The sequence below is a fragment of the Melanostigma gelatinosum genome (genome assembly GCF_949748355.1).
Source record: "Melanostigma gelatinosum genome assembly, chromosome: 4".
Taxonomy (NCBI): domain Eukaryota; kingdom Metazoa; phylum Chordata; class Actinopteri; order Perciformes; family Zoarcidae; genus Melanostigma; species Melanostigma gelatinosum.
This window is the reverse complement of record NC_136637.1, coordinates 16,628,491-16,656,472: the sequence shown is the minus strand read 5'-3', so window position 1 is coordinate 16,656,472 and position 27,982 is coordinate 16,628,491. Positions and strand designations below refer to the sequence as shown.

General features: G+C 41.1%; 3 protein-coding genes across 3 annotated transcripts in view; 1 reads left to right on the top strand and 2 right to left on the bottom strand.

The window, feature by feature from the left end:
- LOC306776085 (dynein axonemal intermediate chain 3-like) overlaps positions 1 to 12,562 on the bottom strand; it is a gene marked incomplete at its 3' end in the record, with an annotated part of 14,234 nt that extends 1,672 nt beyond the window's left edge. The window contains exons 1-18 of the mRNA XM_079266670.1: positions 12,528 to 12,562; positions 11,667 to 11,749; positions 9,274 to 9,458; positions 8,608 to 8,712; positions 8,067 to 8,186; positions 7,774 to 7,955; positions 7,534 to 7,650; positions 6,894 to 7,090; positions 6,300 to 6,412; positions 5,466 to 5,555; positions 5,196 to 5,282; positions 3,695 to 3,814; positions 2,578 to 2,651; positions 2,188 to 2,308; positions 1,777 to 1,855; positions 577 to 695; positions 435 to 495; positions 1 to 51 (exon numbers count right to left, since the gene is read on the bottom strand). The exon at positions 1 to 51 is cut by the window's left edge and continues 80 nt beyond it. Of these exons, the coding sequence (XP_079122796.1) occupies positions 1 to 51; positions 435 to 495; positions 577 to 695; positions 1,777 to 1,855; positions 2,188 to 2,308; positions 2,578 to 2,651; positions 3,695 to 3,814; positions 5,196 to 5,282; positions 5,466 to 5,555; positions 6,300 to 6,412; positions 6,894 to 7,090; positions 7,534 to 7,650; positions 7,774 to 7,955; positions 8,067 to 8,186; positions 8,608 to 8,712; positions 9,274 to 9,458; positions 11,667 to 11,727 (1,882 nt within the window). The 5' untranslated portion in view covers positions 11,728 to 11,749; positions 12,528 to 12,562. The remainder of the gene's footprint in view (positions 52 to 434; positions 496 to 576; positions 696 to 1,776; positions 1,856 to 2,187; positions 2,309 to 2,577; positions 2,652 to 3,694; positions 3,815 to 5,195; positions 5,283 to 5,465; positions 5,556 to 6,299; positions 6,413 to 6,893; positions 7,091 to 7,533; positions 7,651 to 7,773; positions 7,956 to 8,066; positions 8,187 to 8,607; positions 8,713 to 9,273; positions 9,459 to 11,666; positions 11,750 to 12,527) is intronic.
- A 203-nt stretch (positions 12,563 to 12,765) lies between these two features.
- LOC306776083 (mucolipin-3-like) lies at positions 12,766 to 21,016 on the top strand. The gene is made up of 16 exons (XM_079266668.1): positions 12,766 to 12,907; positions 13,802 to 14,025; positions 14,117 to 14,284; positions 14,605 to 14,758; positions 14,861 to 14,924; positions 15,016 to 15,112; positions 15,497 to 15,596; positions 15,687 to 15,799; positions 16,269 to 16,418; positions 16,576 to 16,677; positions 16,898 to 17,020; positions 17,875 to 17,997; positions 18,801 to 18,963; positions 19,630 to 19,815; positions 19,891 to 20,006; positions 20,243 to 21,016. Exons 2-16 carry the CDS (start codon positions 13,804 to 13,806, stop codon positions 20,408 to 20,410), a joined length of 2,049 nt encoding a protein of 682 aa, XP_079122794.1. The 5' UTR covers positions 12,766 to 12,907; positions 13,802 to 13,803; the 3' UTR covers positions 20,411 to 21,016.
- Positions 21,017 to 21,096: 80 nt separating this feature from the next.
- Positions 21,097 to 27,606, bottom strand: LOC306776082 (mucolipin-3-like). The gene is made up of 14 exons (XM_079266667.1): positions 27,465 to 27,606; positions 26,347 to 26,570; positions 26,156 to 26,255; positions 25,648 to 25,776; positions 25,482 to 25,545; positions 25,294 to 25,390; positions 24,808 to 24,907; positions 24,605 to 24,717; positions 23,986 to 24,135; positions 23,727 to 23,828; positions 23,384 to 23,506; positions 21,896 to 22,102; positions 21,615 to 21,742; positions 21,097 to 21,405 (listed from the first exon to the last, which is right to left on the bottom strand). Exons 2-14 carry the CDS (start codon positions 26,566 to 26,568, stop codon positions 21,366 to 21,368), a joined length of 1,575 nt encoding a protein of 524 aa, XP_079122793.1. The 5' UTR covers positions 26,569 to 26,570; positions 27,465 to 27,606; the 3' UTR covers positions 21,097 to 21,365.
- Positions 27,607 to 27,982: the final 376 nt, after the last annotated feature.

Sequence of the window (27,982 nt, the reverse complement as noted above, 5' to 3'; positions counted from 1 at the left end):
CCGTATTCACCAGCCAGTGATGGATGCTGAAGCAGTGGAGGGGCTTGGCACCTGAGAGAGAGGAGCACAGAAATAGAAGGCACACTTTATATTTGACAGTAATTGCAATACAAGGAGCAATTAACCCTCAGTGCTCTCTACGTCCACGGTGATTACATTCACATTGGCTGCCAAACCAAAGAGTTGCCTTACAGTAGTCTATTTCAATAACTTTTATAATTTGTGCAGACTTGTTTCTAGGATTAAATCTATTATTGCCAATTGCTTCATTTGGCTCAAGACTTTGAGGATACAATTACTGTTGTTGATAATGTTAAACTAATAGAAAAACACATGCTGGTGTGTTTCAAAGAAAGCCAATGAGGCATGATTTACAGTTAATGAGCTTATGTTTCTTTAAACTGACTTTAATGACGGTAAAGCAGAATACTCACTGTGCAGCCGTCCAGCGTCGTCCTTTACCAGTTTCCAGTCGATGTAACAAATCTCCCCTAACTGGAAGTGAGAACAGACACATCATGGAACATGTTCAAAATGGTACACCTCTTTTTAAATATCTTTCTCACTTCTGTTTACCTCTGTTCCAATGAAGAGTTTGGTATTGGCATCTTCCAGAGGAGTGAGGGTCTTCGCTGAGGGCACTCTGAGCTGTTTGAAGTCTGGGACGACCTTTGAGCTGCCATCATCAGCTGCTTCTGTCAGTGGAGAGTGTAGAATATAAGTAAGTCTGGGTCTTGTTTGCAAGGAAAGATAATCCCAAACCAAAGGAAAACACAACCATAAGGGAATGAACAATAGACAAAGAAAGACAAGGAACATTAAAAACATCTATTTAAAGTAAAGGGAAACAAGAGAGATTGGTGCAGCCTGCTCTGTAATCTGACCATGAACAAGACGATGGATGGACAAAAGAGGAGGAGGTGGGGAGGGGTATGGCTGAGGTGAATGGGTTGGTAAGAGGGGAGCGGGAGACAAAAGAGGTGGAGGTGGGAGTGAGGATTGTGGCAAGAAGGGAGACAGTAAGGGAGAAGGGTGGGAGGGGTGAGATCGGCAGGACTGGTAGTGATGGAAGAAGCCTTTTCCATCACAAAAGCCCAACTGTCTGTCAGGGACAGTACAGGACTATCCGTCCACACCCCCTTATCAGCGGGCCGCTCCCAATCAAGGCTCAGCTTCACTCTGTTAGATTAGCTCTTGAAGGTAACCGCCAACGCTGTGTTTATAGAGGCAGACCTACAGCCAGACAACTATTAGACATTGGATGTTTATATTTGTAATATTCAAAGTTTGGCCTACTTGCTTTTTTCAATGCACAAAGATTCAGAATCCAGTACATTTTTACCTTCACAGAACATGCTTTCCTCTCATCTGAAAACTGTGACTGCTAATGCAAAGCATGCCAAAACAGGTGTAGCAGCCCTGTGTGCCATCTAAAGGTAAGAAAAGTAATAGCTTCTGCAACTCTGACACGGCAAGAAAGGAGCGATGCAGTTTTCTTTGATATTTTATCGCTGCTGTAAGTGCACATTTGTGTAGGTTTGAAATTTTGTGTTTTTCATTGTGAGTTTTGCTTTTTTGTCTTTTTTTCTAAAGGTGATTGAGTGAATTATTACAACTCACCTTTAAGAGGTGCTTTGCATCCAACAATAACACCTGACAGTATGTACTGTACAAATGATTGTAATTGAGTAATGCTACTGGTTGTAGACGGGAGAGGCAGTGCAACAGACGGGAACAAACCAACCAACCAACCAGCCTGAAGGGTCAATCCCTCACCTGTGGTCCTGGCTGTATTAGCCAGGCTGAATTTCAGAGGAGCGTATACTCCACCGGTATCAATCTTTGGCAGGGAAACCTGACACATGGCAGAGAAGAAGACAACTTTTGACATTTGAAGATACTGACAGAGACACAACATAACATGAAATAAAATACAGGATTTGAAAGTTTTAATCAATTAATTGTTTTAAAATGCCTGTGTAATCCTACATCTACATAAATCGGATAAATAAATGTTAGAGGCTTCATCATCACGCTTTAATATGTTAACATATTGGTGGACGTAACGTGTGTCTACTGAACACAATGGCCATTTGGTTTGCATACTATCACAATGTGCATCCAGCTTAACGTTGAGATTTGACCCTCCACATTCATTTTGTATTGCACCCTTAATCTCTGCAGTACCCTGAACAGAGGCTTCCATGTGTGGTCCAGGTGTTTGAAAGTGTCGGGGACACCGTCGGGTGTCCTCTGATCCACATCCTGCTTCCTGTCTGGCACTCGCACATCCCAGAACATCAGAGCACTTCAGAGGGAGACAAATGAAAAATGAACATAGTCATTGATCCTTTTGTTTATAATTAAACACACACGACGTGAATATTGACTGACACAGACTCTGTTGTAGACTAGGCTTTCTCATTCTCGAGCTAAAGGTGTAAAGCAGCATCTTCTCTAAATGTGGTGGCTGCCAATAACTGCAAGCAGTGCACAATACAGAGAGAAAGACTCGAGTGGGACCTGTCACCTGACCTGCAGTCATTTCATTCATTTACCATTTTCTGTCAGACCTACCAGTCAGGGGAGCAGGTGACAATCTGAGCAGAAATGTTGTACTTGTTCTCCACTGGTAAGCCCGTCTTGGTCACCTTAATGAGAAAGTGAGTTGCAAAATCAACAAATGTCTGTCAAGCTTAGTAAAGAGCGAATGATAATGGAAAATATGCTCGGGTGCACATTGATGATTGCCTTATTAGACTTATTCAGACGACTGCCAGTTCATTACAGCTGGCTGTATAGACGCAGGGGTTAAAAATCTTCTTCATTAGGAAGAAGATTTTAGAAACACTAAGCCACATGCTTAGGTTCTGTGGACTGTTATATTGTAGTGAATCTGTGTGTGACCATAGTTTAATGTTGCTGTATTTTTTTTTTTTTATTAATTTCTACCATGATCTTTCAGCTATCACTACAATACGTTATGCTGGGTTACAGATCAAACACTATGGTGTCACTGCAGCAAATATCACTTCAGGTCAATACATTTTGAGATGCAGGGCCACAATAAAGCCAGCAGCAGTTCTGCAGATTAAAAAAAAACCAGTGTGACACAAATCAATAAGCAATATGTTGTGGCAGTGGAACAGTGTTATCCATCCGTACCTTCCTGTTGAACCGTGCAATTTCTATCATTATATCCTCAGTATGTTACATTATAGCCTCCACAGCCTTTTCTCTGCCCTGACTACTTCCACTATTACCTCCTGTCAGACTTATTTACACTCAAGTGGCTTTTAACCAGATAAAATATCTGTCAATATTCCAGAACTAGATATAGAAATCATTACAGCAATAAGATACTTGACATTTTACGTGTTGAATGTTTTGTTATCAATTTGGAGCTTAGATGTGAAGGATTAAAATGTACTCTAGTTGCCGTAAGTATGCCACAATGTTGACTTTAGATATGATAAAAGAGGCTTGAGATCAAGAAAACATTAACAAATGTTTTTCTGTGTCGTCACACAAAACACCTTTCATGAATCAACATAGGCCAAATGAAATAGTGATCAGAAGAAGGCTCCAGCACCTCCCTAATGCACTCCTGATGGTCAATTAACTCTTTACATGATCAGTGTTCTGACTATTTAATGTCCTCCTTCCAACCCCTCTGGCCTTCAGCTCTGTGTACCTCAAATGTTGGTGGCAGCCAGTGGACATCAGTAATTGGTGCTTTGTGGCTGCTGTCTATGGCAGACACTGCACAGTAGGGCACAGCAGGAGTCTTATTCTCTTTCTTGGAATAGAGGTCCTGGTGGGAGGTGAGACACAAAAGGCACAGCATGTACAGTGAGTACAGTGAGCTTTGACAATTCAATCTAAATATCAGGACTTCATACAGCGGTGAACAGCCATCCTAAAACGCTCCAGCATGATATTCAAATGAAGTAAACTTTATCAAATGATGTATTCTGCAACACAGAAGTTCAAAGATTGTGCCTTGGATCTTGAAACATGCACAGAATGTGGAAAGGGATTCCTTTCAATGATACTGCTGTGCACCTGCAGATTTAAAGGGTGTGAGCAGAACAGCAATCTATAAAGGAGGATTTTAATTCTTTGTTCATCTGATAAGCTAGCAACAGGTGCTGGTGGAGGGCAGCTTTCACAGCACTCAACATCCAAATAAAGGCTTTTAGCAGATACAACTGCCAATGTTTACATTGCAAACACAAGGGAGGGGAGTGATCTGATTGGCTCGTGTGTTATCTTCTATGGGGACAAACTATGGTGGAGGATGGAAGGCTTGTGTAACAGCTGGAGTAGCTGATGCTGTTGACTCTGGGGAATGAAGAGCAAACAAGGACAAAGAGAATCGAGAAAGGTACGGAGGGTGCTAGAGGGAAAAGCAAAAGAGAAGGAAGTAGTGAGGACAGGGATGGAGACAGCTGTTCCACTGTAGAGGCAATAAAAACACACAAAGCAAATGGGGGCTGTATGATGAGGGCATATATGTCTATTTAAATACAGCCGCCGAGCAGAAGATGTCAGTGGAGGTCAGGCTTTAAGCGACAGAACTGCTTTAATATTTGGTCTGTGGACGTCTCAACAGGCTATGAAGGAGTTTTTGTGTTTGTTGTCACGTATCATTAACTCCCTCTCTTTATTATTCCACATAATGCCATGTAAACAGGGCAGCTATGCCGTAACAATATTAGTTTACTATGATGTTAAGCCACAAGAGAAGCCCTCTTTGAAGTTCAAGCCAGGTCACTTCAACCTGACTGTGGTGTTTGCCGAGGCCTTCCGGGCTGTTTCTGTTGAGCAGTGGAGTCACTTAACGGTAGAACCTTCTTTGAGATTCACTCCTGGCTTTAGTACGTTTGTGGAACTGGTTTTGACAGCTGTGGCTGGCTTGAAGAGGACCATTAGGCCACTTCATTCCCATCTCATGAAAGAGTGAGGATGAGGGGAGAACTCAGGAGTCAACATGTCATCGTCTCACTCTGTCATACAGCAAATATGCTGCTTTGATACACTGAAGACCCATACTTGAATAAACCACGCTGACATCATTACTAGCCGAAGAGTTACGGTGACTGATACAACATGTAATACACCAACTCAGATACAGAACACCATGTGTTCGTGTCTCAACATTGTGCACATTAGAGAAGGATATGGGGACTTACATATGTGTCGGTGTTGACAGAGACCTTCTTAACAGGTTGTGTTCCCTGTAAGTGTGCGACGTGAGCAGAAATGTCCCACAACACGACCTGAGAGAACAGCAACGACAGAAGAAACATTTCATTGGAATTATACAGGACATCGATTTAATGATCTTCCCTTATAATGAAAGGAGGGGCATGGAAAAGTGATAGGATGCAAAAACTACTACGAGGCAGAAAAGGAAGCAGATGCAGCAAACCAGAGATGCAGAGCAGAGTCAACATCAGCACCTGGCCATTCTTGCAGCCGCCAACGATAATATTTGGATCAGAAGGGCAAAACTCAAAGGCAAAAATGTCATCTGGGCACTCCAGCAGCAACTGCAAACAACAGAGAAACCCACGTACACAGGGCAGAAATATTACATTTCGAAGTAGACATTTCCATGTTTTGGGTGCCTGCCATCCTGAATATTTATTTATTCCAGTCTCGCCATTCAAAGTTCAGCGTTTAATCCACAAAACCCCAAGCGTACACTGTGTACAGCAGATTCCATTTCATCAGGCATAAGGGGAAAAAAGACCCAGGAGGGGCAGCATGGTATTACAGAGAAGTCATTTTTCAGCATCATGTTTGAATCTCCTGGAGTTTAAAATGAGCTGCAACACTGAACTACAGCACTTTACTCCCCACACTAAATAAATGTCTTTATTTAAACTATGGATGTCTCTGGTTTCCTCTACACAGTACCCTTTGCCCCTTTGATCACTGCTCCAGCAGACAGTGAAACCAAAGCATGACGCATGCACCAGTGAAGGCATATCATGCAGAACTCATATTACTTTTGAGTGGTTTAGCAGCTCAGTTTCATTGATTTAGCTCCTCTGTCAAATCAATAGAGCCTCTCAAATGTTGCTAAAGCAAATAAAAGACTTAAATGACAGCAGTCAGCAAATCCTTTCAGCCATGAAATCAAAGTGTGTCTCAAACAGATATGAGGTGAAAATGAGCTTGTGTGCTGTCAATGAGAGACATAGAAATATGGTCTTTTCACGCTCTTTACCAGCTTGTACACTCTCCACATTCACTCAGGTGGTCCCAACTGCTGCTATACGTTTCCATACCTGGGCATTAGAGGGGTCGGAGAAGCTGTAAAAGAGAATGAGAGAATCTTCGGAGCCAAACGTTGTGGACTCCTGCTCCTGCCTTTTGGCAGTCAAAGCCACAGCGATCACACCTATCACATCAAAAAAACACATCACACAATGTATCAGCGAAACATTAAGTCGGGGTTGACTTTACTGGATTTAACTCTGATCCCCCTTTGAATAACACATGTTCACAGTGATCATGGTTGTGACACTGATATCATAATTCTTGATCTTGCTGGAAGTCGACTCTGAGGGTGATGACAGCTTAGCAACATGACAAAGCAGCGGTGAAGAAGATGAATGCTTTTAAAATGGATGGAATGTCAAATGTAAATACTTGTCAGTGACAGATTGCAGAGAGAATGAATGTCATTTATTTGTGTTATATTTGTTGCCAACATTGTCCATCAACACTATCTTTGTCAACATTTTTCTACCAGATAGACATTTAAAACCATTACTGGCTAAGTATTGAGGGAGTTAATGCTATAAAGTATTTTGGTGTGAGAAAATGTCTACAAATCTTCTGGACAAAACTTTCCTCTGACTGAGATTTTGTCACTTTACCGTAGATGGTAGGGTGCCAATTGACGCTGCTGATCTTCTTGTCCTTGGTGTAGTGCTGGTCTGAGAAGGCCTTATGAAGCTTGAAACCTTTGAAATCCTTCCCAGACCAGTCAACGTCTTTAGCTGCTGTCCCCAGAGCCTTCCAGTCATCAATGAACACATTCATGATTCCTTCCTGCTGAAGGGCGTACAACATTCTGCAAAAAACAAACTAAATGTAACGATGTCAAATCTGGCAAAACCTGTGCATTATGTTTAGTTTTCAGCCATCAACTCTCTTCATAGCTACAGTATAACGTGTTCTAATACTCCTTAGTGCTTACCTGGACACAAAGGAGGGTTGAGGGCAGAGTGTCAGATTACAACGTATAATTTAAACTTTCATTTGAGAACCAAAGTCTGCGCTGTGGAGAAAACTATAACATCTCAAAATCTAGCACATTGACAAGGTGAATGCCTTCTGAAGGTATTTTTCTGGAATATTCGAATGCTCCCACAGGTGTAATAATGGATGGGTTTGAGAACCCTGAGGCTGATACAGGAATTTACGAGTTTGTGTTGACTATCAGTCTTCATTATACAATACACCCTTAGACAGCAGACAGAAGACACCATGAATTTCAGGAATATGTCATCTTACCTTGGGGTCACTGACTTGCAGAAATCCTTCATACTGTCAGACTGGAGGATGTTGTCTACTTCTTCAGAACTCAACTCTCTTGGCGTGTACTGGGTCGACATATTCCTCGGCAACGTCCTGTAAAGTGGACAAATAACTTTACAATAGGTTGGTGCAGGTGGAGTTACTATTCAAATAATAAAGAGATGTCCCCCCCCCATGGAACAAGTCAGTTGTATGTGTACTGATTTGCTGGAATACCACTGTGTCTGAGCACTGCTGCTTTGCAGTCTGGAAACAGCCTGAGTCCCGCAGTCCCTCTGCATCAGTTTGATGCTGAGTCTGCGGTCTTGGTCGGAAGGAAACCCTATGACTTGTGTGACGGAATCAGAGAAACAGACTGGTGCCCCAAACTTCCTCCTCAGTCTGAACTTGAAGCACAGCTGATGAGAAAACATAGACAGAAAAGAGAGGTTTAAAGAAAGGACAAGGGTGAATGGGAAACATGCAGAAGTCATGTGCAAATGTGATGTGTTTGTTATATACTGCAGCACCTTTTCTCTGGTCTCCTTGACTGATTCTGCATCTATTTCCTGCTCACTGCTAAGAGATGGCTTTGGTTCTGGCTTTGGTTCTGGGGTTTTAATGACTTCTGGTGTCTCAGGCTCTGGTGACTGCACAACATGGAGAGCATTACAAGACGATCCAGTATGAAGAACATGAAACATGCAAAAGTGGAAGATAAGTACGACTTTTTTTATTGTTAAACATGAAATCGGCCCACACAGTCACAACGAGCCATGACTGATAGCGTGACTGATAGAATAGTGTACATACCTCGAATATGAAAGGAAAGTAAACAATAGTGAACATTCCTGCCGACAGGATTGAACCAGAATAAAATTGAAACAAAATATTGGTGCCACACTGCATGCTAAATGACTGGCACATGTATTCTCATAATTAGTCATATTTACATATTTAGTTGGTGTAGTGTTACTGCACCACACTTCAAAGACCAAGTCGTGGACAGAATGTGAGTAACAACAGGAAAAAGTAAACCTTGTCACCCAAACCAAGCCTACGTCGACCTACGTTTAAGATTCTTTCCTTAGCTTCGGGGGTCAGAACCAGGTAGAAGCTCTGGCCATAGATCAAGTCCCTGTCAAAAACCAGCAAGAGCTCATCCTCTGGGTAGTCCTGTCAGATACAGAAATGAAGAATTCACAACATGCAGCTTCTTCATGGCAATGTGTCTGTATACATAATGAATGGAGTGTATTTTAATTGATTCTGGCAACTTTGTCATTTGGTCGAGATAGTAGATGACAGAGTGAGATGTAGATTTCAGACTTGAGAACTGATGTTGTGGACTTTATAAACAAAGAAAAAGACAGAAAACCACACACACACACACACACACACACACCCGGTAAGACCTTGGCTTAGTCCCAAATAAGAAGAGAACATTATAAAGGACTGAGAACAGATGAGCCTTTATGGCTCCCTTAGGGTGCTCTCTGGTCTCATTACGTTTTAACTTTGAGTTTAGTTTTTTAGAGTAGTGTTGTGGCAGAATGGACACAAATGCTAAAAGCAAGAGGTGGTGGTTCTCATATCATTCATTTTGCTCAGAGACAGAGGGGGAATGAGGCTGAACTGGTTACTCTGTCTGTTCCCTTAACTTGGGGTCTGTGTAACATCACAGTGTGTCGGGGGGGTATTGTCTGAGTGATCTCTATGACAATGGATCAGCCTCACCAGCACAATCTGCTTCACGGGGCTGAAATCGGACGCTTTGGCTCTTGTCTTAAAGTCCCGTATGATCTCGTCTTTTTTCAGCAGCTTGTAAGGGCTCTCCCCTGTGACGTCCTCATCAGCGCGGCAGCCGAAGAGCTCCTGGGTGGCTGATGTCAGGACCAAGGGGACGATATCGTCGGGGTGACCTTGGTGAGAGAGCACACAATCGATACAGACAAGAACGATGGTAGAGAGAGGAAGTATACATAAAAATGAGATAGATTCAAACCTTAGTGAAGACAGAACATGAGGAACATCGGATGAATTACTCAATAATAACATCACTTGTTGGTCACTTGTCAAGATGCTGATACTCACATTTCAAAACACCATTTTTTTCACGAGGGCTAGGAATGTTTTGATGTTTTGAGACTTTTTACTTTTATAAATACATTTACACATGTTACAGTAATTTGGGCCAAACAAGAAAGGAAACTCTGAATTTACCCAGAAACACAGTGTCAGCTATATTCAGTATAAAGGAAAAGGCCTCATAAAAGTCAATCTTTAGGGTCAATCTGAAATCATAATTCGAGGTGTTTTTGTCAGAAACCAGAACATGTGACGCTGTATGGTGTTGACAATGATAATAATGAGCCATGTGTTTCATTGTCATATCTCTGCGGTCTGTCTATAATCTGCTCAGTGACAGACATTTAACCAGGATCGTTACGATATAAAAGCGTAGCACTGCAGCCGTCACAAGTACACTTTACCTCAGTAAACAATCGACGCAGACTTCTCCATATCTAAGGCCATGCTCAGTCCAGGGCGCACTACAGTAAACAGGGCTCTGCATAATGATAGTTTCTAAGTCTTTCCACGAGGTTGCTGAGGGGATGCAGGGAATGCTAAAGTACAGCTTGAGAAACCACTTCCCAGCTGGGTGTGTCAACCTTTCCCACTCACACCAGTTAGGCCTCACGCCAGATCATTGGAGTGGAAACGAACAGCCTTCAGTTCACACAGTTAAGTGTCAACTATGGCACTTGTATTCATGGGAACTATTTGCTTCAGAGACGAAGAGAGTACTATGTTCAATGTTCCATAACCCTAAAGAATGGAATTCAACTTTGTGGGCTGTGTTGAAGAGATATTGACATTTGATATTGAGATATTTGTCTGGCTTCTTTTCACTTGCATAATCCACTCACAGCTAGCATTTTGACTGCATACTGTAAGATGTGTTTCATGTACCACAGTACACTGTAAACATAGCACTTTGTTTTCATCTCTGTTGATACTACTGAAGAATGTACATCTGAACAATGGGGATTTATCAGCTGATAAGATGACCTGTCACTTATATCATCAAGGTCCTTGAGAAATGGGTTCAGTAAATGTTAGGGTTAAGACTTGGTTTTAGGTTCAGTTCAGGCTGAGGGTTAGGTTATGGTTAGAGTAAAACGCTTTAGGATGTGTTCAATTAGGAGATCTAACAGACTTGAATTTGTATTGCTGGCTGTATAAGATGGAAATGGGTGAAATGAATGAATAAATAAGCAAAACAGATTTGAACCTGAGGACTCTTAACACCATCGATTTTAACTCCCACAAGAGCCAACGATCTAATCTACAGTGAAAAGATACATTTGGTGACGCACTGAACCAAAAGCATGTCTTCAGGGCTGGTATGCTGACAGTAAACTAGACCATGACAATGAGACCCACAGCTGAGGAGATAGCATGTCCACAGGTTCTGCAGCAGTACACTCATGATCACATCACAAGAATGCATGTATAGCTTTTCCAACTCCTCAAAGACAAGTGTGAGTATTAGTTTCAGCAATGCTTGTTACATTTCTACTTCAAAGTCAGATTTAGGTGACCTACAATATCCAAGAAGAACCTGAATATATAACGTTCATAAAAAGAACCAAATAAATGAAGGTAATCACATACAAAGACTTTAGGCATCTGTAAAGGCCATGTACGATTTACGAGACTTCTAGTTAATATAATCTAAGACAATTCAAATTCCCTTTAGGATCTGAACTTACTTTTAGATCGTTGCATCTATACAGAGTACAGCAAACACTAAGCTCAGTTTACCCCCCAGTTTTACTGAAATTGTTCATCTTTTTCAAGTTGATATGAATGTGAATGCACTACGTTTGAAGTAAATACGAAAGGAATGAAAGGTATTCTTATATTGTCTCATCTACATATCAGTTCAGTGGGGGAAATACACAAGTAACAAAAGTTAAATTAGGCTTTTCCACATGTGCAGGTGACCTAAATGGGAAGTAACAGTCAGTTCACCTTTTCATTTACTGTCTCTCCATTTGATCGTCCTGAGACAAACATGGATACATTTAAACACATTAACACTCCAATAACATTCAGACACTCACCTTTACCTTTCCCCTTACTGCCTGCACTGCTTTTTGCACTTTTGGATTTCTTACGTGGCATCCTTGCTCTTAGAATAGCTCCACTAGTGAGAGGGAGAAAGGTTCGTACAACACAGTGTTACCTTTCTCCTCAAAACACCAAACTCTGTACTTTCATCTCTATTTCTATTTGATTGACCAACTGTCAGAGTGAACCTTTCAATTCACACACAAGCGTGTCTCGCTGTAATCATCATTATCAAAGCATGAGGCGACATCTTCTGGAGGAAAAGAGAAGTGTCTTGTCATTTTTACTTTGACTTAAGAGAAGGATCCTAGAATATGACGAGTCTGTTTAGATTTACTTTAGCTGTGAAAACAAAATCGAGTCCTCCGGCTGACATACATTTTTATGGTTTACATCCGTTTTAAGGTTATAATTACTGATATGAGTGGGGAATATGGAAATAATCATGTTTCAGATAAAAGAAGCAGTCACAAAAAGTTCAGCAGGAGGTACATAACGTTACATTATTATAAGCAGCATGATGCATGTCTCTGTCTTTTTTATTCTTCTTTTTATATTATTACTCATAAGAAGACGGTCAAAACATTGTTGTTTGGCAAACAGCAATATACAAACAATATAAAGAATTATACTGTGTAATATCCCGAGTGAGCATCTCTCCGTTGAAAAGACTCAAATTGCTAGCTACGTATTTTACTGTGAGCATTTCGACGGTTAAGATGTTTAAAATACGATGACGGCTGTTTGTTTTCCATTAACCTCACAATATTCGCAGTCAAACGCAAATCCCACAAGAGATGCAGCCTCTAAACACCAGTTAACGTTAAATTATAAATAATAAACATGTCGTTTACCGTCGTTAAACCGTTGAATCTTGAAATTCTCTCCCGCTCATCGGTATTACTGTTTGGTTGCCAGTGGTAACAGGAGTGTGTGTGTGTGTGTGTGTGTGTGTGTGTGTTTGGGGGGGATTGACTGACATATCCAAGAGCCAATCAGGGCCTAGCAGTAAAATGACGTTGCATCGTCGTAGAGGAAGTTACCTGTTTGAGGAGTTTTGCCCACAAGGCAACATACGAACACACACTTCAACCGAGTTCAATCAGTTTACTTCAGTCGTGATTCTCACAGTCAAACAACAGTTTGAACAGCTGGATTTATGAATGTTTATGAAACCAAGACATTTTGGACACAGGTGAACGCAATCAGTTGACTAACCTGCTGCGCGACCTTGGTAAGTAACGTAAGACTATCGGCTTATTTTAAGTTTCTTTTATTTCCTGTTCACTGTTCGATATGATCCACGGGAGATAATCTGAACGTCTAACGTTACACGACAAGTAATGAACATGTAATAGTTTGCCTAAACTGGAAGCAGATCAGGTTCAAGAATGTGAGCTGCTGTGTTTTGTTGAACAATGTACCTGACTTAATTTCCTCACTCTCTCACAGACAGTTTGATCATCCATTTGCTATGTGGGAACAGACAACTTAAGTAGAACTAAAGCCTTCTAGAGCTTCATATTAATCCTGTGCCACATATGTGTTTTTCATAGGAAATAAATGCACACCTGTACAGTCTAATTACACTTTTGAAGCGTTTAATGTTCAGTCTTTGTTAATACTATCAAGTGTTCAACCTTTTCTTTCGGCCATAGCTTGGAGGGCAAGTGTGTTTGATTTCGTAATGGTAGGAAGTGTTTCTATTCTATCTCGTGTTGTTCCCTTGAGGTCTTAAATAGACTTCAATATAAGGAAGGAACACTACAACACCCTCACTACGGTCTCAAGAAATACGAGTTGAATCACAATCTCTCTGACACAGTGTAAGCAGAACAAAAGGAACATTATAAGCTTCATCAGGAAATGATTTATTGCATGGCAACTGTATTTGGTTGCTTTGCATTTTACAGATGTACACATAAACTGAACACCTCATTTGCTCAAGCTAGTTGTGAAGTTGTTTTTGATTATTGGTGCCACCAAGGCTACGCTTTAGTTTTAAAGTCCAAACATGTAAATGAAAAAGAAAAGGATCAACAATTTAGCATTTCTTCCTCACATTAAATAGATCTATTGTTGTAATGCAAGTTTGTGTTGAACGTAAGTCACCCATGTTTTATTGTAGATATGGAGGAGCCCAGTGACTTGTATGATGTGCATGACATGAATGGCTCCCCTCCCTGGGCGGACCACCAACATCAGTGTCTGGAGGAGCTGGACAATGTGGAGTGTCTCAGAAGGAAGATCAAATATTACTTCATGAACCCCTGTGAGAAGTACCACGCTCGCGGCCGAAAACCATGGAAACTCATCCTGCAAATCATCAAAATTGCCATTATTACTGTGCAGGTAAAAATCTCAGACATGACCTGAACATGTGTTGATTGTGTTGCTTCACCACCCTGGCAACAATTATCTTTTTTTCACCCCCTCATCTTAGTTGGTGTATTTTGGGCTGAGCAACCAGATGGTTGTCACGTTCAAGGAGGAAAATCTGATGACGTTCAAGCACCTCTTCTTGAAAGATTATGCTGATGGAGGCATGGACACGTATGCTGTTTACAGACAGGCTGATGTTTATGATCACATCAATTACATCATTGAACAGGTGACTGACGGCTAGCTTTACTTTTAGTTTCTTCCGTGTAAGGAACACCAAGAAGGCGTGATTTTATTTGTTGGTTGTGTCAGTTTATTTTGATTCGTGTGACACATTTTTCTTTTGCGTTACTGTAAATCATTATTGGCATTATAGAACTGTTTGCTTGTGTCACCAAAGAGCGTAACAAGCTCCCATGACACGATGTAGCTCGTCATGGGATTGGACTTTGTTCATGTTATTTGAATCTTTTCATTTTGTTTTGTCGATTTTTGACTGCATAAATCTAACCCTGAACTGTTGTAACAATGTTAATTGTTCATTTCCAGTATGGACATCTGCACAACATCACAGTAGGCAATCACGAATACGAGAAAAATGGTACTTTGTACAACCCTCTGTCAGTGTGTCAGGAGTGCTACAGAAACGGTACCATCTACGCGGGCAGTGAGACCTTTGAAATTGATGCCCAAGTGAAAACCGGTACGTATGCAAGATTGTTTGAGTTATGCATGGAAAGCAGATTACTTAACCAGGTTTAAGGATTTTAGTTGCTTTTTTGTGTTTTCTTTTGGGATCTAACAGATTGCTTTGATGTTTATCCGATGTATCATCCCTCACTTCCACGTTTCGAATTGCATTTCAAAAGGTTTGCGCCAAACTTTGAATTAACGTCTTCTCCTCTCGTTTGTATACGGTATGTGAAACGCCTCAGTTAATGCATCAGCTCTGTCTTCCAGGATGATTTCTGTCAAGATCACGTTTGTTCTAAAGGCCATAAATTTACAGACGGTGAGACATCGAGAGCTGCCGGACTGCTACGACTTTACTGTTATTGTAAGTCATTTGACTTGTCTTCATGGATCAATAAACAGCATCAGACTTTGTCTTCTCAAAGCAATGATTTGACACATCTGATCACTGCATTGCTGCCATAACGGTGACAATGATTCCTTGTGACACTGCAGCCGTTCACACAGCACATATGAGGTAAAATGAAAGGAGACGGTGTGAAACTTGTTTATTTAATGAAACTACCTGAGGACATGCGTTTGAGCAGTCTTTAAAACTTAAATAAGGCGTTTTGCACACAGTGCCTGCTATGAACATAGTCAAATGTTATCTTAAGGGTGTGGAAAGTGAATGTTTAGCTGTTGGGTTTGACTTTAAGGATGTCGTCCTTTTCTCAAACTGTCCCTTAAACATGACTCTGGTTAACAGATAACTTTCAACAACCAAGTGCACAGCGGCAGGATAAAGGTTGACCTGGAAACCGATGTGGACATCAATGAATGCAGAGACTGGAAAGTAACTGGAGCATGTAAGTTTGCTGAGCTGAACTTAGTATGTATTGAGTTATCGTATGTGCGTCCTTTTCAGGCGAGTCATTTTAATCTCTCTGTTCCCTCAGCTGCTAGAAGCATATACCTGACTGTGCTGTTTGACTGCCTCATCATCATAACGTGCATCACTTCCTGTGCCCTCTGCACACGCTCAGTGATCAATGGGATTAAACTGCAGTTTGTAAGTTAAATGAACTGACTATAAAACACAGCAAGACACAGTTGGTTAGATTAGTCATTCAGTAAGATTTTAAGTCATTCCTTTTTGCAAATCTTGTACCTTTTTATGTATTTTTTTTATGGCATACTATGAATTTTCGTGGCATTTCTCTGACATGACAATGCAATATATTCCCGTATATTTTATATGAAAAATGTTGGTATCGTAACTACAGCTGTCAAATAAATGTAATGGAGTGAAAAGTACAATGTTTTTCTCTGAATTGTAGTAGAGTAGCATTATGAAGTGACGTGAAAATTAAATACTCAAGTAAAAGTACCTCAAATGTGGGCTTAGGTGCCTTACTTAAATACATGTACTTACATTCTTCATTTAATATTTAACACACAATTGGTCACAAATATCTATCGAAAACTTCTTTACAAACATTAACTGTACAACTACCTGTATTTGATTGTGTTGTAAACAGGAGTACACACTCTACTGCAAGGACCACGGCGGTAATCAAGTCCCATGCTCAGACAAGTTGGAGTTTCTGAATGGTTGGTACATCCTCATTATCGTGAGCGACACTTTGACCATCATTGGCTCCATTCTCAAGATAGCGATCCAGACTAAGGTAATGGGGGTATGCTATACACAGTATGACTGAGGTTGATCCATGTCAATTGTTTTGCTATATTACATCATAAGAATATTAGAAGCTGTCTACACTGTGCATGTACTCATGTGTATTCCTTCAGTCAAGTCTTTTAGAGATCCACTTTTTCTTTAAGGTCCTCACTAGTTATGATGTCTGCAGCATCCTCCTTGGGACCGGTACCATGTTTGTCTGGATCGGGGTCATCCGCTACATGGGATACTTTAAGAAGTATAACGTAAGACCAGACCATTCATTTGCAACACGTGCAATGCAATAATTCAACAATACCAATGCCACATGGTTTACAATAGACAATCCTGTACAATGCAACAGTTACACTCATCATCTCTGCTCTTTTACTGTTAAATGGTTAAAAGAGAAGCTACATTCTTGTGTGTGGCATTCCAGATACTTGACTGATCTTTTTGCGATCTGTTGTCTGTGGCCATTTTCAGATTCTCATCCTGACTCTGAGGGCAGCGTTCCCAAATGTAATCCGTTTCATCTGCTGTGCTGGAATAATCTACATGAGCTACTGCTTCTGCGGCTGGATCGTCCTTGGCCCATATCACGAGAAGGTAAGGCTTGTTTACATAATACAAAGAGAAGGCTGCTGGATACCAGAACATATTTTCAATCCAGGTTCTTCTCATTTCAGTAGTTAATCCCAGTGGTGGAATGTAACGAAGTACATTTACTGAAGTTCTATTTCAAGGTACTTGTATGATACTTTATACCCTGAGGGTAGAAATCACAAGCTATGCAGCTGTACATACACTTGTTCAAATGAGCACCCGTCACCATCTGCAACATTAAAATAATTCACACATGAATGCATCATTGACTATAATGTAATACAGATTATTCAGTGTGGCTTTGTGGCACAGGCAGTTTTACTGCCTGTGCCACAAAGCCACACTGTATATTATCCACCGGGCTTAATAATAATCATCAGCTTTATCCAAAGTTTGGCGCGCCTCTCCTCACACAGTGTTGCCAACAGCGGCGTGAAAAATACATCAAAACGTGCGGCATGATCGGGAATAGTGTGCTATCTATTTTTCGGAGGGATTCGCACAGCGGTTTCCCCGGAAATCCCAAAAAAACTGAGCTCCATTCACTTGAATGGGGTTTCGGCGTGACGAGAGCTAAAAAAACCACATAACTATGGGCCCATATTGACTAGCCATACTTTAACGTAGAAACAGGATTCAAAGTTTAAAACGTAGACAAAACGCTGCACTTTATTCAGCCAAAGGGACATTTTGATAGCTAGCACAGTTTTCATGAAGTCACAGATTAAGTTTCAGGAAAAGTTTGGGTCCGTTTCAGATTTTATAATGGGTGTGTATTGCGCAGCTCGTTAAGAGCTTAACTGTCAGAGTGGAGCGGAGCAGGAAAATATTCTGTGATTTTTCCAACACCTACGAAGCTCTTTCTCTTCCATCGGCTGAAAAGCAAGAAGCAGAAGAACCCCAAATCCTCTCCCAAAGACCAGCATGAAAACCGCACCGAGCACTCGGCTCCCGAGCAGGAAGCACCGGTGTCTCCTAAGGTATTTCTAAATACACTAGACTAGATTATCCTGCTCACTCATAACATCCATGGAACCCACAAGATGAACAATGATGAATCACACTTAAACGTGAAACATGTATCCCATGACACAGGCTCACAGATTTCTTCCACATACGTTAAGACTGCATGATGATGCAGGATTGTTTTTGACTCATGTGTTCCAAAACAATATCAGACTCCAGTTTGTGTGAAAAGAAAGTCCAGTATGTCAATTTCAAAACTGATAGTTAATGAAAATGCTTTTTGTATTACAAACCATACAGTGGTGTCAAAATGCCCTGTGTCCACACACATACATGTATCATAACAGTGCTATGCAAAACAACAGACTTATTACTTTTACAAACTCTACAGCAAACTTGTATCGTCAACTCATCCTCCACCATAAAATAGTTTTTCTTGTGCAACCCTGTTTTGCAGAATGATAAACTATGAAAGTCCGGCTTTCACTTTTTTTCCCTTTTGAAAGTATAAGCGCACTGATGTAGCTAGCAGAGTCTAGTAAATATTTGCAGATAAAAGCAGTACATCTGTTTCATCAACAATCAGAATAGGGCCCGTCACAATTCCCCAGTGTTAGAAAATGAATCGACTATTTTGAAGAATCTCAATACGTTGACAAATCGCCAAACTGTTTGCGCCCCAAACTAAAAGGTAGAAGTGACTGAGTTTGTTCATGCCGTTAACCCTTTCTTTCCTCTAAACGCCTGCCTGGGAATAACAATCTGAAGCCGTGTTCTAATGTTATTCAGTCTATTTGTTTTGTTTTTTTAACTCTAGCCTGGATCACGGGACACGATTGGAGAGGATGGCTTCTTCGACCTCCTCTCTCGTTTCCAGGGCAGCAGAATGGACGATCAAAGGTGCTCCCCACTGGATGGCCAGAGCCATCTCACTGCTCCTCCCTCTCCCTCCTCCACCCCACCTGTAGCTGAAAGGAAACGTGAGTCAGCCCCTTGTGTTCACACCATATGTAATAGTACAATAATACAGTCATTTGTAATTTTCTTACTAAGCAAGAAGTTTGTCCTTCATTAAAGACAATTAGTCATCATATTTAGAGTCTGCCCTGGTGGCGACTCAGTTTTGCTCCTATGCTGTGAATGCAGCATGTGTCCTTTGTGTGTTAAATGTTGTGCAATCCTTTGTGTTGTTTGTGTCAAAGAGGACTTAAAGTAATAAGCCACAAATAAAATATGATTTGAGTATCAAACACTCGCTGTTTCTTGCCATGAAGTGTGTTGTAAAAGGTGTGTGGTGTCATCCTTCACTGAGCAAAGCAGCTTCTATGGACCTTTCCTTTTACTTTCTGCCCATCTTCAATAGTTATTGTTGCACTCATTTTGTAATGGTCATGAATCCAAGCTTATCACAGCATGCATGGGACATTTCTTTATAGCAAGTCTATGGGGAGTGTGATGCTCAAAAGATGGATTTTGGTTGGAGCGTTTAATTTCCTTTAACTGTATCCCAGAAACATCTCATCCTTTTCTACAAATCTGAATGAACTGCTGGTTAGACGAGTAAAAAGGCCAAACTCACGGTTACCAGCGCACCATACACCATTTGATCCAAATCCCACCCAGATAATAAGTACCTCTGTTTCTAGCTATTTCGGAGTGCGAAACACCGTTGCAGGATCCTGGTCATTTCCTGGAGCAGCTGGCCAGCTCCCAGGCCCGTCGGCTGGACGACCAACGAGTGAGCCTGAGCCATTTTCCTGGCTTACGACTCGGCACCTCCACCCCGCCTCGTACACCCTCCACCTCCAGCACAGATCAAGTCCCCCCACAAGGTAACCAAACATTGCAGATTTTTGGTCATCTCCATCGCTACTCACTTCGTGGCTAATACTCATTTCTTCTCTCAGCCCCGATCTCCAGCACAAATACGGCTCACATGCCCTCCCTGTACAGTCAACTCGAGGCCAGCGCTGAGCAGCCTGAAGGGGATGACGTCTTCTTCGACATGCTAGTTAAGTGCCAGGTGAGAGTCTACATTTCAGAGGCACCATCTTGGTGCTTTGGTATTTATTGATCACACCCAAATAAGCAGATTTATTTCCTCACAAATACTTGCATTGTACATAGTCTAAACGTTTAAGAGACCTAATTTAGTAAAAGCTTTTCATTTAGTCAGTGATGTATACGTGGCTGCTCGGGCTCCTGATATGCATCAGCTCATAGAACTGCACTCACAGCTGTCTCTTGTCAATGTTTTAGGGCTCCCGACTGAACGACCAGAGGTGTGCCGCTCCACCTTCTAAAACTAAGGGACCAACTGTTCCAGACGAAGATTTTTTCAGTCTCATCCTGCGTTCCCAGTCCAACAGGATGGAGGAGCAGCGAGTCCTGCCGCCTCCTGGCGTAACCCAATCAAAACCAGACTGACTCCTTGAGTGAAAAACCTCTTCGGATACAAAGAGGTTTTTTTATCAAGTTGTTTTTGGAACCCCAATACTTGTGCAAGAGACACTATAAGGAATCAAACATTACGAAAGTGGTTACTGCGACTATAAACATAGGAATGTAGGTGTTCAAGACGGACGGACAGCATCTCTTGGTAGCCATCACCTTCTTTGTGGTGCCCCATGCTGGGTGTTTTTAATGCAGTGGCGTCTGCATCAAGCCGTTCACACAAACTGGGTCGTGTTGTCTGGACTAAAGGCACTCAAGGACATAAGCCAAACTGAAGGGATTTCTGCTTTATGATGATGGACAAAATACACTATATGACCCTATCTCAAGCAATTAAGCAAATTGGAACATTGCATCTTGGCTTGAATTGATCTTACCAACAATAACTCTGTATCAAACCTTCTCTTGGGAAATAAAGGTCCACAGCCACCGCTACTACTGCAGTCGTGACTATTTGAGACATTTACAGTATCTATCGGCCTCCCAAGACCTGTATGGGCAGAGTTATTATTGCCATGACCAGAAATGGGAATTCAATTTTTTGCAATGTTTTACAAGGAATGAATTAATTTGAGCATTGGAACCTTCTCTTCACAATGGAGAAATAAAATCTTGTAAGTTTACTCATTTAGTCAACCGTGATTTATTATCTTCAGTGTACAACATTGGGATCCTTCCAAATAACATGCTTCAAACTTTAGTGTATCAATCAACACATCAGTAGACGTGCTCTATGCATCATAAAGACCAGACTTCATTGGTGTCTCAAACTGGCTTTTCAGCACTGAAAAAAATGCTCCTTCACATGAAATCAATCTCCTGAACAAACCAGGAGTATAATGTTAAAGTATATTTAAGACTCACTGAATATATAACAGGCTAAACCGTTTAATGTATACCAGTTTAATGACACCACATTAAACGCCTGCTATGCCTCTGACGTCAGCCTGTTGTGACGCTTCCTGCACCTGAAAGGAGAAAATAGCTCAGTTTAGATTCACTTATGTCCACCAACCACATAAGAGTATTAAAAAAGTGCTCTGGCACACTGCGCTTGCATACAGTTTAATTAGTGCCGATAAGGGACATCCAGAATGGTTGACGTTACCCCATTAGAAAGCAAATGGTGCCAACAATATGCCTATGAAAGGGCCAGTGTGAGCTGCATTTGACCTACCTGCTCACGCAGCAGTCCAACAAGCAGCATTTGTTCTCGTCAAGTCTGTACACCCCAGAATTTGGCAGATCTTTACACCCCGACATGAATTTCTGCAGCTCTGATGTCGGGTCTCCCCTCTGCTGCTCCTAAATGAGTAGCAAAGAGTGACCGTTAGTAGTTTGCTATAACTGCAAATAAAATATTACTCTTCTCCGAATAGCCAGCATACAAATCATCCTGAACATTAGAGAGGGAAAGTAATAGCGGGTTACAAATATCTAAAAAGGAGTAAACATCACCTTAATGGTGTCATAGGTGTCGGTGATGATGGTGATGAACAGGCTGAGGATCATGTAGATGAAGAGCGAAGCGAAGCTATAGAGGTAGACCCTGCTGAAGAGCCACACCAGGCTGCTCTTCTGCTTCATGTTCTTAAAGGTGGGGTACATGTCGTCTCCGTTGATCAGGGAGAACAGACACTCCGACACCGTATTCAAGGTCCGGAACTAAAACAACAGGTCAAAGGGAAGGAAGGGTATTACTTGTGCCATGATTAACCAGTGATGGAAGAAGTAGCCATTTCTTTTACCTGGACAAACACAGTACCACAGTGTTGAAATACTCAACTAACTTAAGCAAAGTATGAAAGTATTTCCAAGTAGATAGTACCAAAAGTACTCATTACGCAGGGGGGGGGGTTCTCTAAAGATATCTAAGACCTGAATGACTGTATGATAGAGACAGACAGGAGGTCCATGCTTCCAAGTCATATGTGTGTGTGTAGAGAGAGAGCGACTGCGTGCGTGTAACTGGTTGCCATGCTCTTTGAGCCAAATGTGTAAGTCCGATGGATTCCATAGATACTTTACTGCGACCAGCACAACATTTCCAAGCTTTTGGGGAAAAATGGTGTTTAAATAGTAAAAATTGTGGGAGCTAGAGCAATTTGTTTGGAAAAATCACAGAATATTTTCCTGCTCCACTCTGACAGTTAAGCTCTTAACGAGCTGCGCAATACACACCCATTATAAAATCTGAAACGGACCCAAACTTTTCCTGAAACTTAATCTGTGACTTCATGAAAACTGTGCTAGCTATCAAAATGTCCCTTTGGCTGAATAAAGTGCAGCGTTTTGTCTACGTTTTAAACTTTGAATCCTGTTTCTACGTTAAAGTATGGCTAGTCAATATGGGCCCATAGTTATGTGGTTTTTTTAGCTCTCGTCACGCCGAAACCCCATTCAAGTGAATGGAGCTCAGTTTTTTGGGATTTCCGGGGAAACCGCTGTGCGAATCCCTCCGAAAAATAGATAGCACACTATTCCCGATCATGCCGCACGTTTTGATGTATTTTTCACGCCGCTGTTGGCAACACTGTGTGAGGAGAGGCGCGCCAAACTTTGGATAAAGCTGATGATTATTATTAAGCCCGGTGGATAATATACAGTGTGCTTTGTGGCACAGGCAGTAAAACTGCCTGTGCCACAAAGCCACACTGAATAATCTGTATTACATTATAGTCAATGATGCATTCATGTGTGAATTATTTTAATGTTGCAGATGGTGACGGGTGCTCATTTGAACAAATGTATGTACAGCTGCATAGCTTGTGATTTCTACCCTCAGGGTATAAAGTATCATACAAGTACCTTGAAATAGAACTTCAGTAAATGTACTTCGTTACATTCCACCACTGGGATTAACTACTGAAATGAGAAGAACCTGGATTATGAAATATGTTCTGGTATCCAGCAGCCTTCTCTTTGTATTATGTAAACAAGCCTTACCTTCTCGTGATATGGGCCAAGGACGATCCAGCCACAGAAGCAGTAGCTCATGTAGATTATTCCAGCACAGCAGATGAAACGGATTACATTTGGGAACGCTGCCCTCAGAGTCAGGATGAGAATCTGAAAATGGCCACAGACAACAGATCGCAAAAAGATCAGTCAAGTATCTGGAATGCCACACACAAGAATGTAGCTTCTCTTTTAACCATTTAACAGTAAAAGAGCAGAGATGATGAGTGTAACTGTTGCATTGTACAGGATTGTCTATTGTAAACCATGTGGCATTGGTATTGTTGAATTATTGCATTGCACGTGTTGCAAATGAATGGTCTGGTCTTACGTTATACTTCTTAAAGTATCCCATGTAGCGGATGACCCCGATCCAGACAAACATGGTACCGGTCCCAAGGAGGATGCTGCAGACATCATAACTAGTGAGGACCTTAAAGAAAAAGTGGATCTCTAAAAGACTTGACTGAAGGAATACACATGAGTACATGCACAGTGTAGACAGCTTCTAATATTCTTATGATGTAATATAGCAAAACAATTGACATGGATCAACCTCAGTCATACTGTGTATAGCATACCCCCATTACCTTAGTCTGGATCGCTATCTTGAGAATGGAGCCAATGATGGTCAAAGTGTCGCTCACGATAATGAGGATGTACCAACCATTCAGAAACTCCAACTTGTCTGAGCATGGGACTTGATTACCGCCGTGGTCCTTGCAGTAGAGTGTGTACTCCTGTTTACAACACAATCAAATACAGGTAGTTGTACAGTTAATGTTTGTAAAGAAGTTTTCGATAGATATTTGTGACCAATTGTGTGTTAAATATTAAATGAAGAATGTAAGTACATGTATTTAAGTAAGGCACCTAAGCCCACATTTGAGGTACTTTTACTTGAGTATTTAATTTTCACGTCACTTCATAATGCTACTCTACTACAATTCAGAGAAAAACATTGTACTTTTCACTCCATTACATTTATTTGACAGCTGTAGTTACGATACCAACATTTTTCATATAAAATATACGGGAATATATTGCATTGTCATGTCAGAGAAATGCCACGAAAATTCATAGTATGCCATAAAAAAAATACATAAAAAGGTACAAGATTTGCAAAAAGGAATGACTTAAAATCTTACTGAATGACTAATCTAACCAACTGTGTCTTGCTGTGTTTTATAGTCAGTTCATTTAACTTACAAACTGCAGTTGAATCCCATTGATCACTGAGCGTGTGCAGAGGGCACAGGAAGTGATGCACGTTATGATGATGAGGCAGTCAAACAGCACAGTCAGGTATATGCTTCTAGCAGCTGAGGGAACAGAGAGATTAAAATGACTCGCCTGAAAAGGACGCACATACGATAACTCAATACATACTAAGTTCAGCTCAGAAAACTTACATGCTCCAGTTACTTTCCAGTCTCTGCATTCATTGATGTCCACATCGGTTTCCAGGTCAACCTTTATCCTGCCGCTGTGCACTTGGTTGTTGAAAGTTATCTGTTAACCAGAGTCATGTTTAAGGGACAGTTTGAGAAAAGGACGACATCCTTAAAGTCAAACCCAACAGCTAAACATTCACTTTCCACACCCTTAAGATAACATTTGACTATGTTCATAGCAGGCACTGTGTGCAAAACGCCTTATTTAAGTTTTAAAGACTGCTCAAACGCATGTCCTCAGGTAGTTTCATTAAATAAACACAAGTTTCACACCGTCTCCTTTCATTTTACCTCATATGTGCTGTGTGAACGGCTGCAGTGTCACAAGGAATCATTGTCACCGTTATGGCAGCAATGCAGTGATCAGATGTGTCAAATCATTGCTTTGAGAAGACAAAGTCTGATGCTGTTTATTGATCCATGAAGACAAGTCAAATGACTTACAATAACAGTAAAGTCGTAGCAGTCCGGCAGCTCTCGACGTCTCACCGTCTGTAAATTTATGGCCTTTAGAACAAACGTGATCTTGACAGAAATCATCCTGGAAGACAGAGCTGATGCATTAACTGAGGCGTTTCACATACCGTATACAAACGAGAGGAGAAGACGTTAATTCAATGTTTGGCGCAAACCTTTTGAAATGCAATTCGAAACGTGGAAGTGAGGGATGATACATCGGATAAACATCAAAGCAATCTGTTAGATCCCAAAAGAAAACACAAAAAAGCAACTAAAATCCTTAAACCTGGTTAAGTAATCTGCTTTCCATGCATAACTCAAACAATCTTGCATACGTACCGGTTTTCACTTGGGCATCAATTTCAAAGGTCTCACTGCCCGCGTAGATGGTACCGTTTCTGTAGCACTCCTGACACACTGACAGAGGGTTGTACAAAGTACCATTTTTCTCGTATTCGTGATTGCCTACTGTGATGTTGTGCATACAACAGTTCAGGGTTAGATTTATGCAGTCAAAAATCGACAAAACAAAATGAAAAGATTCAAATAACATGAACAAAGTCCAATCCCATGACGAGCTACATCGTGTCATGGGAGCTTGTTACGCTCTTTGGTGACACAAGCAAACAGTTCTATAATGCCAATAATGATTTACAGTAACGCAAAAGAAAAATGTGTCACACGAATCAAAATAAACTGACACAACCAACAAATAAAATCACGCCTTCTTGGTGTTCCTTACACGGAAGAAACTAAAAGTAAAGCTAGCCGTCAGTCACCTGTTCAATGATGTAATTGATGTGATCATAAACATCAGCCTGTCTGTAAACAGCATACGTGTCCATGCCTCCATCAGCATAATCTTTCAAGAAGAGGTGCTTGAACGTCATCAGATTTTCCTCCTTGAACGTGACAACCATCTGGTTGCTCAGCCCAAAATACACCAACTAAGATGAGGGGGTGAAAAAAAGATAATTGTTGCCAGGGTGGTGAAGCAACACAATCAACACATGTTCAGGTCATGTCTGAGATTTTTACCTGCACAGTAATAATGGCAATTTTGATGATTTGCAGGATGAGTTTCCATGGTTTTCGGCCGCGAGCGTGGTACTTCTCACAGGGGTTCATGAAGTAATATTTGATCTTCCTTCTGAGACACTCCACATTGTCCAGCTCCTCCAGACACTGATGTTGGTGGTCCGCCCAGGGAGGGGAGCCATTCATGTCATGCACATCATACAAGTCACTGGGCTCCTCCATATCTACAATAAAACATGGGTGACTTACGTTCAACACAAACTTGCATTACAACAATAGATCTATTTAATGTGAGGAAGAAATGCTAAATTGTTGATCCTTTTCTTTTTCATTTACATGTTTGGACTTTAAAACTAAAGCGTAGCCTTGGTGGCACCAATAATCAAAAACAACTTCACAACTAGCTTGAGCAAATGAGGTGTTCAGTTTATGTGTACATCTGTAAAATGCAAAGCAACCAAATACAGTTGCCATGCAATAAATCATTTCCTGATGAAGCTTATAATGTTCCTTTTGTTCTGCTTACACTGTGTCAGAGAGATTGTGATTCAACTCGTATTTCTTGAGACCGTAGTGAGGGTGTTGTAGTGTTCCTTCCTTATATTGAAGTCTATTTAAGACCTCAAGGGAACAACACGAGATAGAATAGAAACACTTCCTACCATTACGAAATCAAACACACTTGCCCTCCAAGCTATGGCCGAAAGAAAAGGTTGAACACTTGATAGTATTAACAAAGACTGAACATTAAACGCTTCAAAAGTGTAATTAGACTGTACAGGTGTGCATTTATTTCCTATGAAAAACACATATGTGGCACAGGATTAATATGAAGCTCTAGAAGGCTTTAGTTCTACTTAAGTTGTCTGTTCCCACATAGCAAATGGATGATCAAACTGTCTGTGAGAGAGTGAGGAAATTAAGTCAGGTACATTGTTCAACAAAACACAGCAGCTCACATTCTTGAACCTGATCTGCTTCCAGTTTAGGCAAACTATTACATGTTCATTACTTGTCGTGTAACGTTAGACGTTCAGATTATCTCCCGTGGATCATATCGAACAGTGAACAGGAAATAAAAGAAACTTAAAATAAGCCGATAGTCTTACGTTACTTACCAAGGTCGCGCAGCAGGTTAGTCAACTGATTGCGTTCACCTGTGTCCAAAATGTCTTGGTTTCATAAACATTCATAAATCCAGCTGTTCAAACTGTTGTTTGACTGTGAGAATCACGACTGAAGTAAACTGATTGAACTCGGTTGAAGTGTGTGTTCGTATGTTGCCTTGTGGGCAAAACTCCTCAAACAGGTAACTTCCTCTACGACGATGCAACGTCATTTTACTGCTAGGCCCTGATTGGCTCTTGGATATGTCAGTCAATCCCCCCCAAACACACACACACACACACACACACACTCCTGTTACCACTGGCAACCAAACAGTAATACCGATGAGCGGGAGAGAATTTCAAGATTCAACGGTTTAACGACGGTAAACGACATGTTTATTATTTATAATTTAACGTTAACTGGTGTTTAGAGGCTGCATCTCTTGTGGGATTTGCGTTTGACTGCGAATATTGTGAGGTTAATGGAAAACAAACAGCCGTCATCGTATTTTAAACATCTTAACCGT

Excerpts from the sequence above, each read along its gene's own strand:
- LOC306776083 (XM_079266668.1), top strand. The coding sequence starts at position 13,804 with ATGGAGGAGCCCAGTGACTTGTATGATGTGCATGACATGAATGGCTCC. Across the intron at positions 15,800-16,268 it reads ATGGGATTAAACTGCAGTTT|GAGTACACACTCTACTGCAA; the intron begins GTAAGTTAAATG and ends TGTTGTAAACAG. Across the intron at positions 17,998-18,800 it reads AAGCACCGGTGTCTCCTAAG|CCTGGATCACGGGACACGAT; the intron begins GTATTTCTAAAT and ends TTTTAACTCTAG.
- LOC306776082 (XM_079266667.1), bottom strand. The coding sequence starts at position 26,568 with ATGGAGGAGCCCAGTGACTTGTATGATGTGCATGACATGAATGGCTCC. Across the intron at positions 23,829-23,985 it reads AGATAGCGATCCAGACTAAG|GTCCTCACTAGTTATGATGT; the intron begins GTAATGGGGGTA and ends TTTTTCTTTAAG. Across the intron at positions 23,507-23,726 it reads GATACTTTAAGAAGTATAAC|ATTCTCATCCTGACTCTGAG; the intron begins GTAAGACCAGAC and ends GGCCATTTTCAG.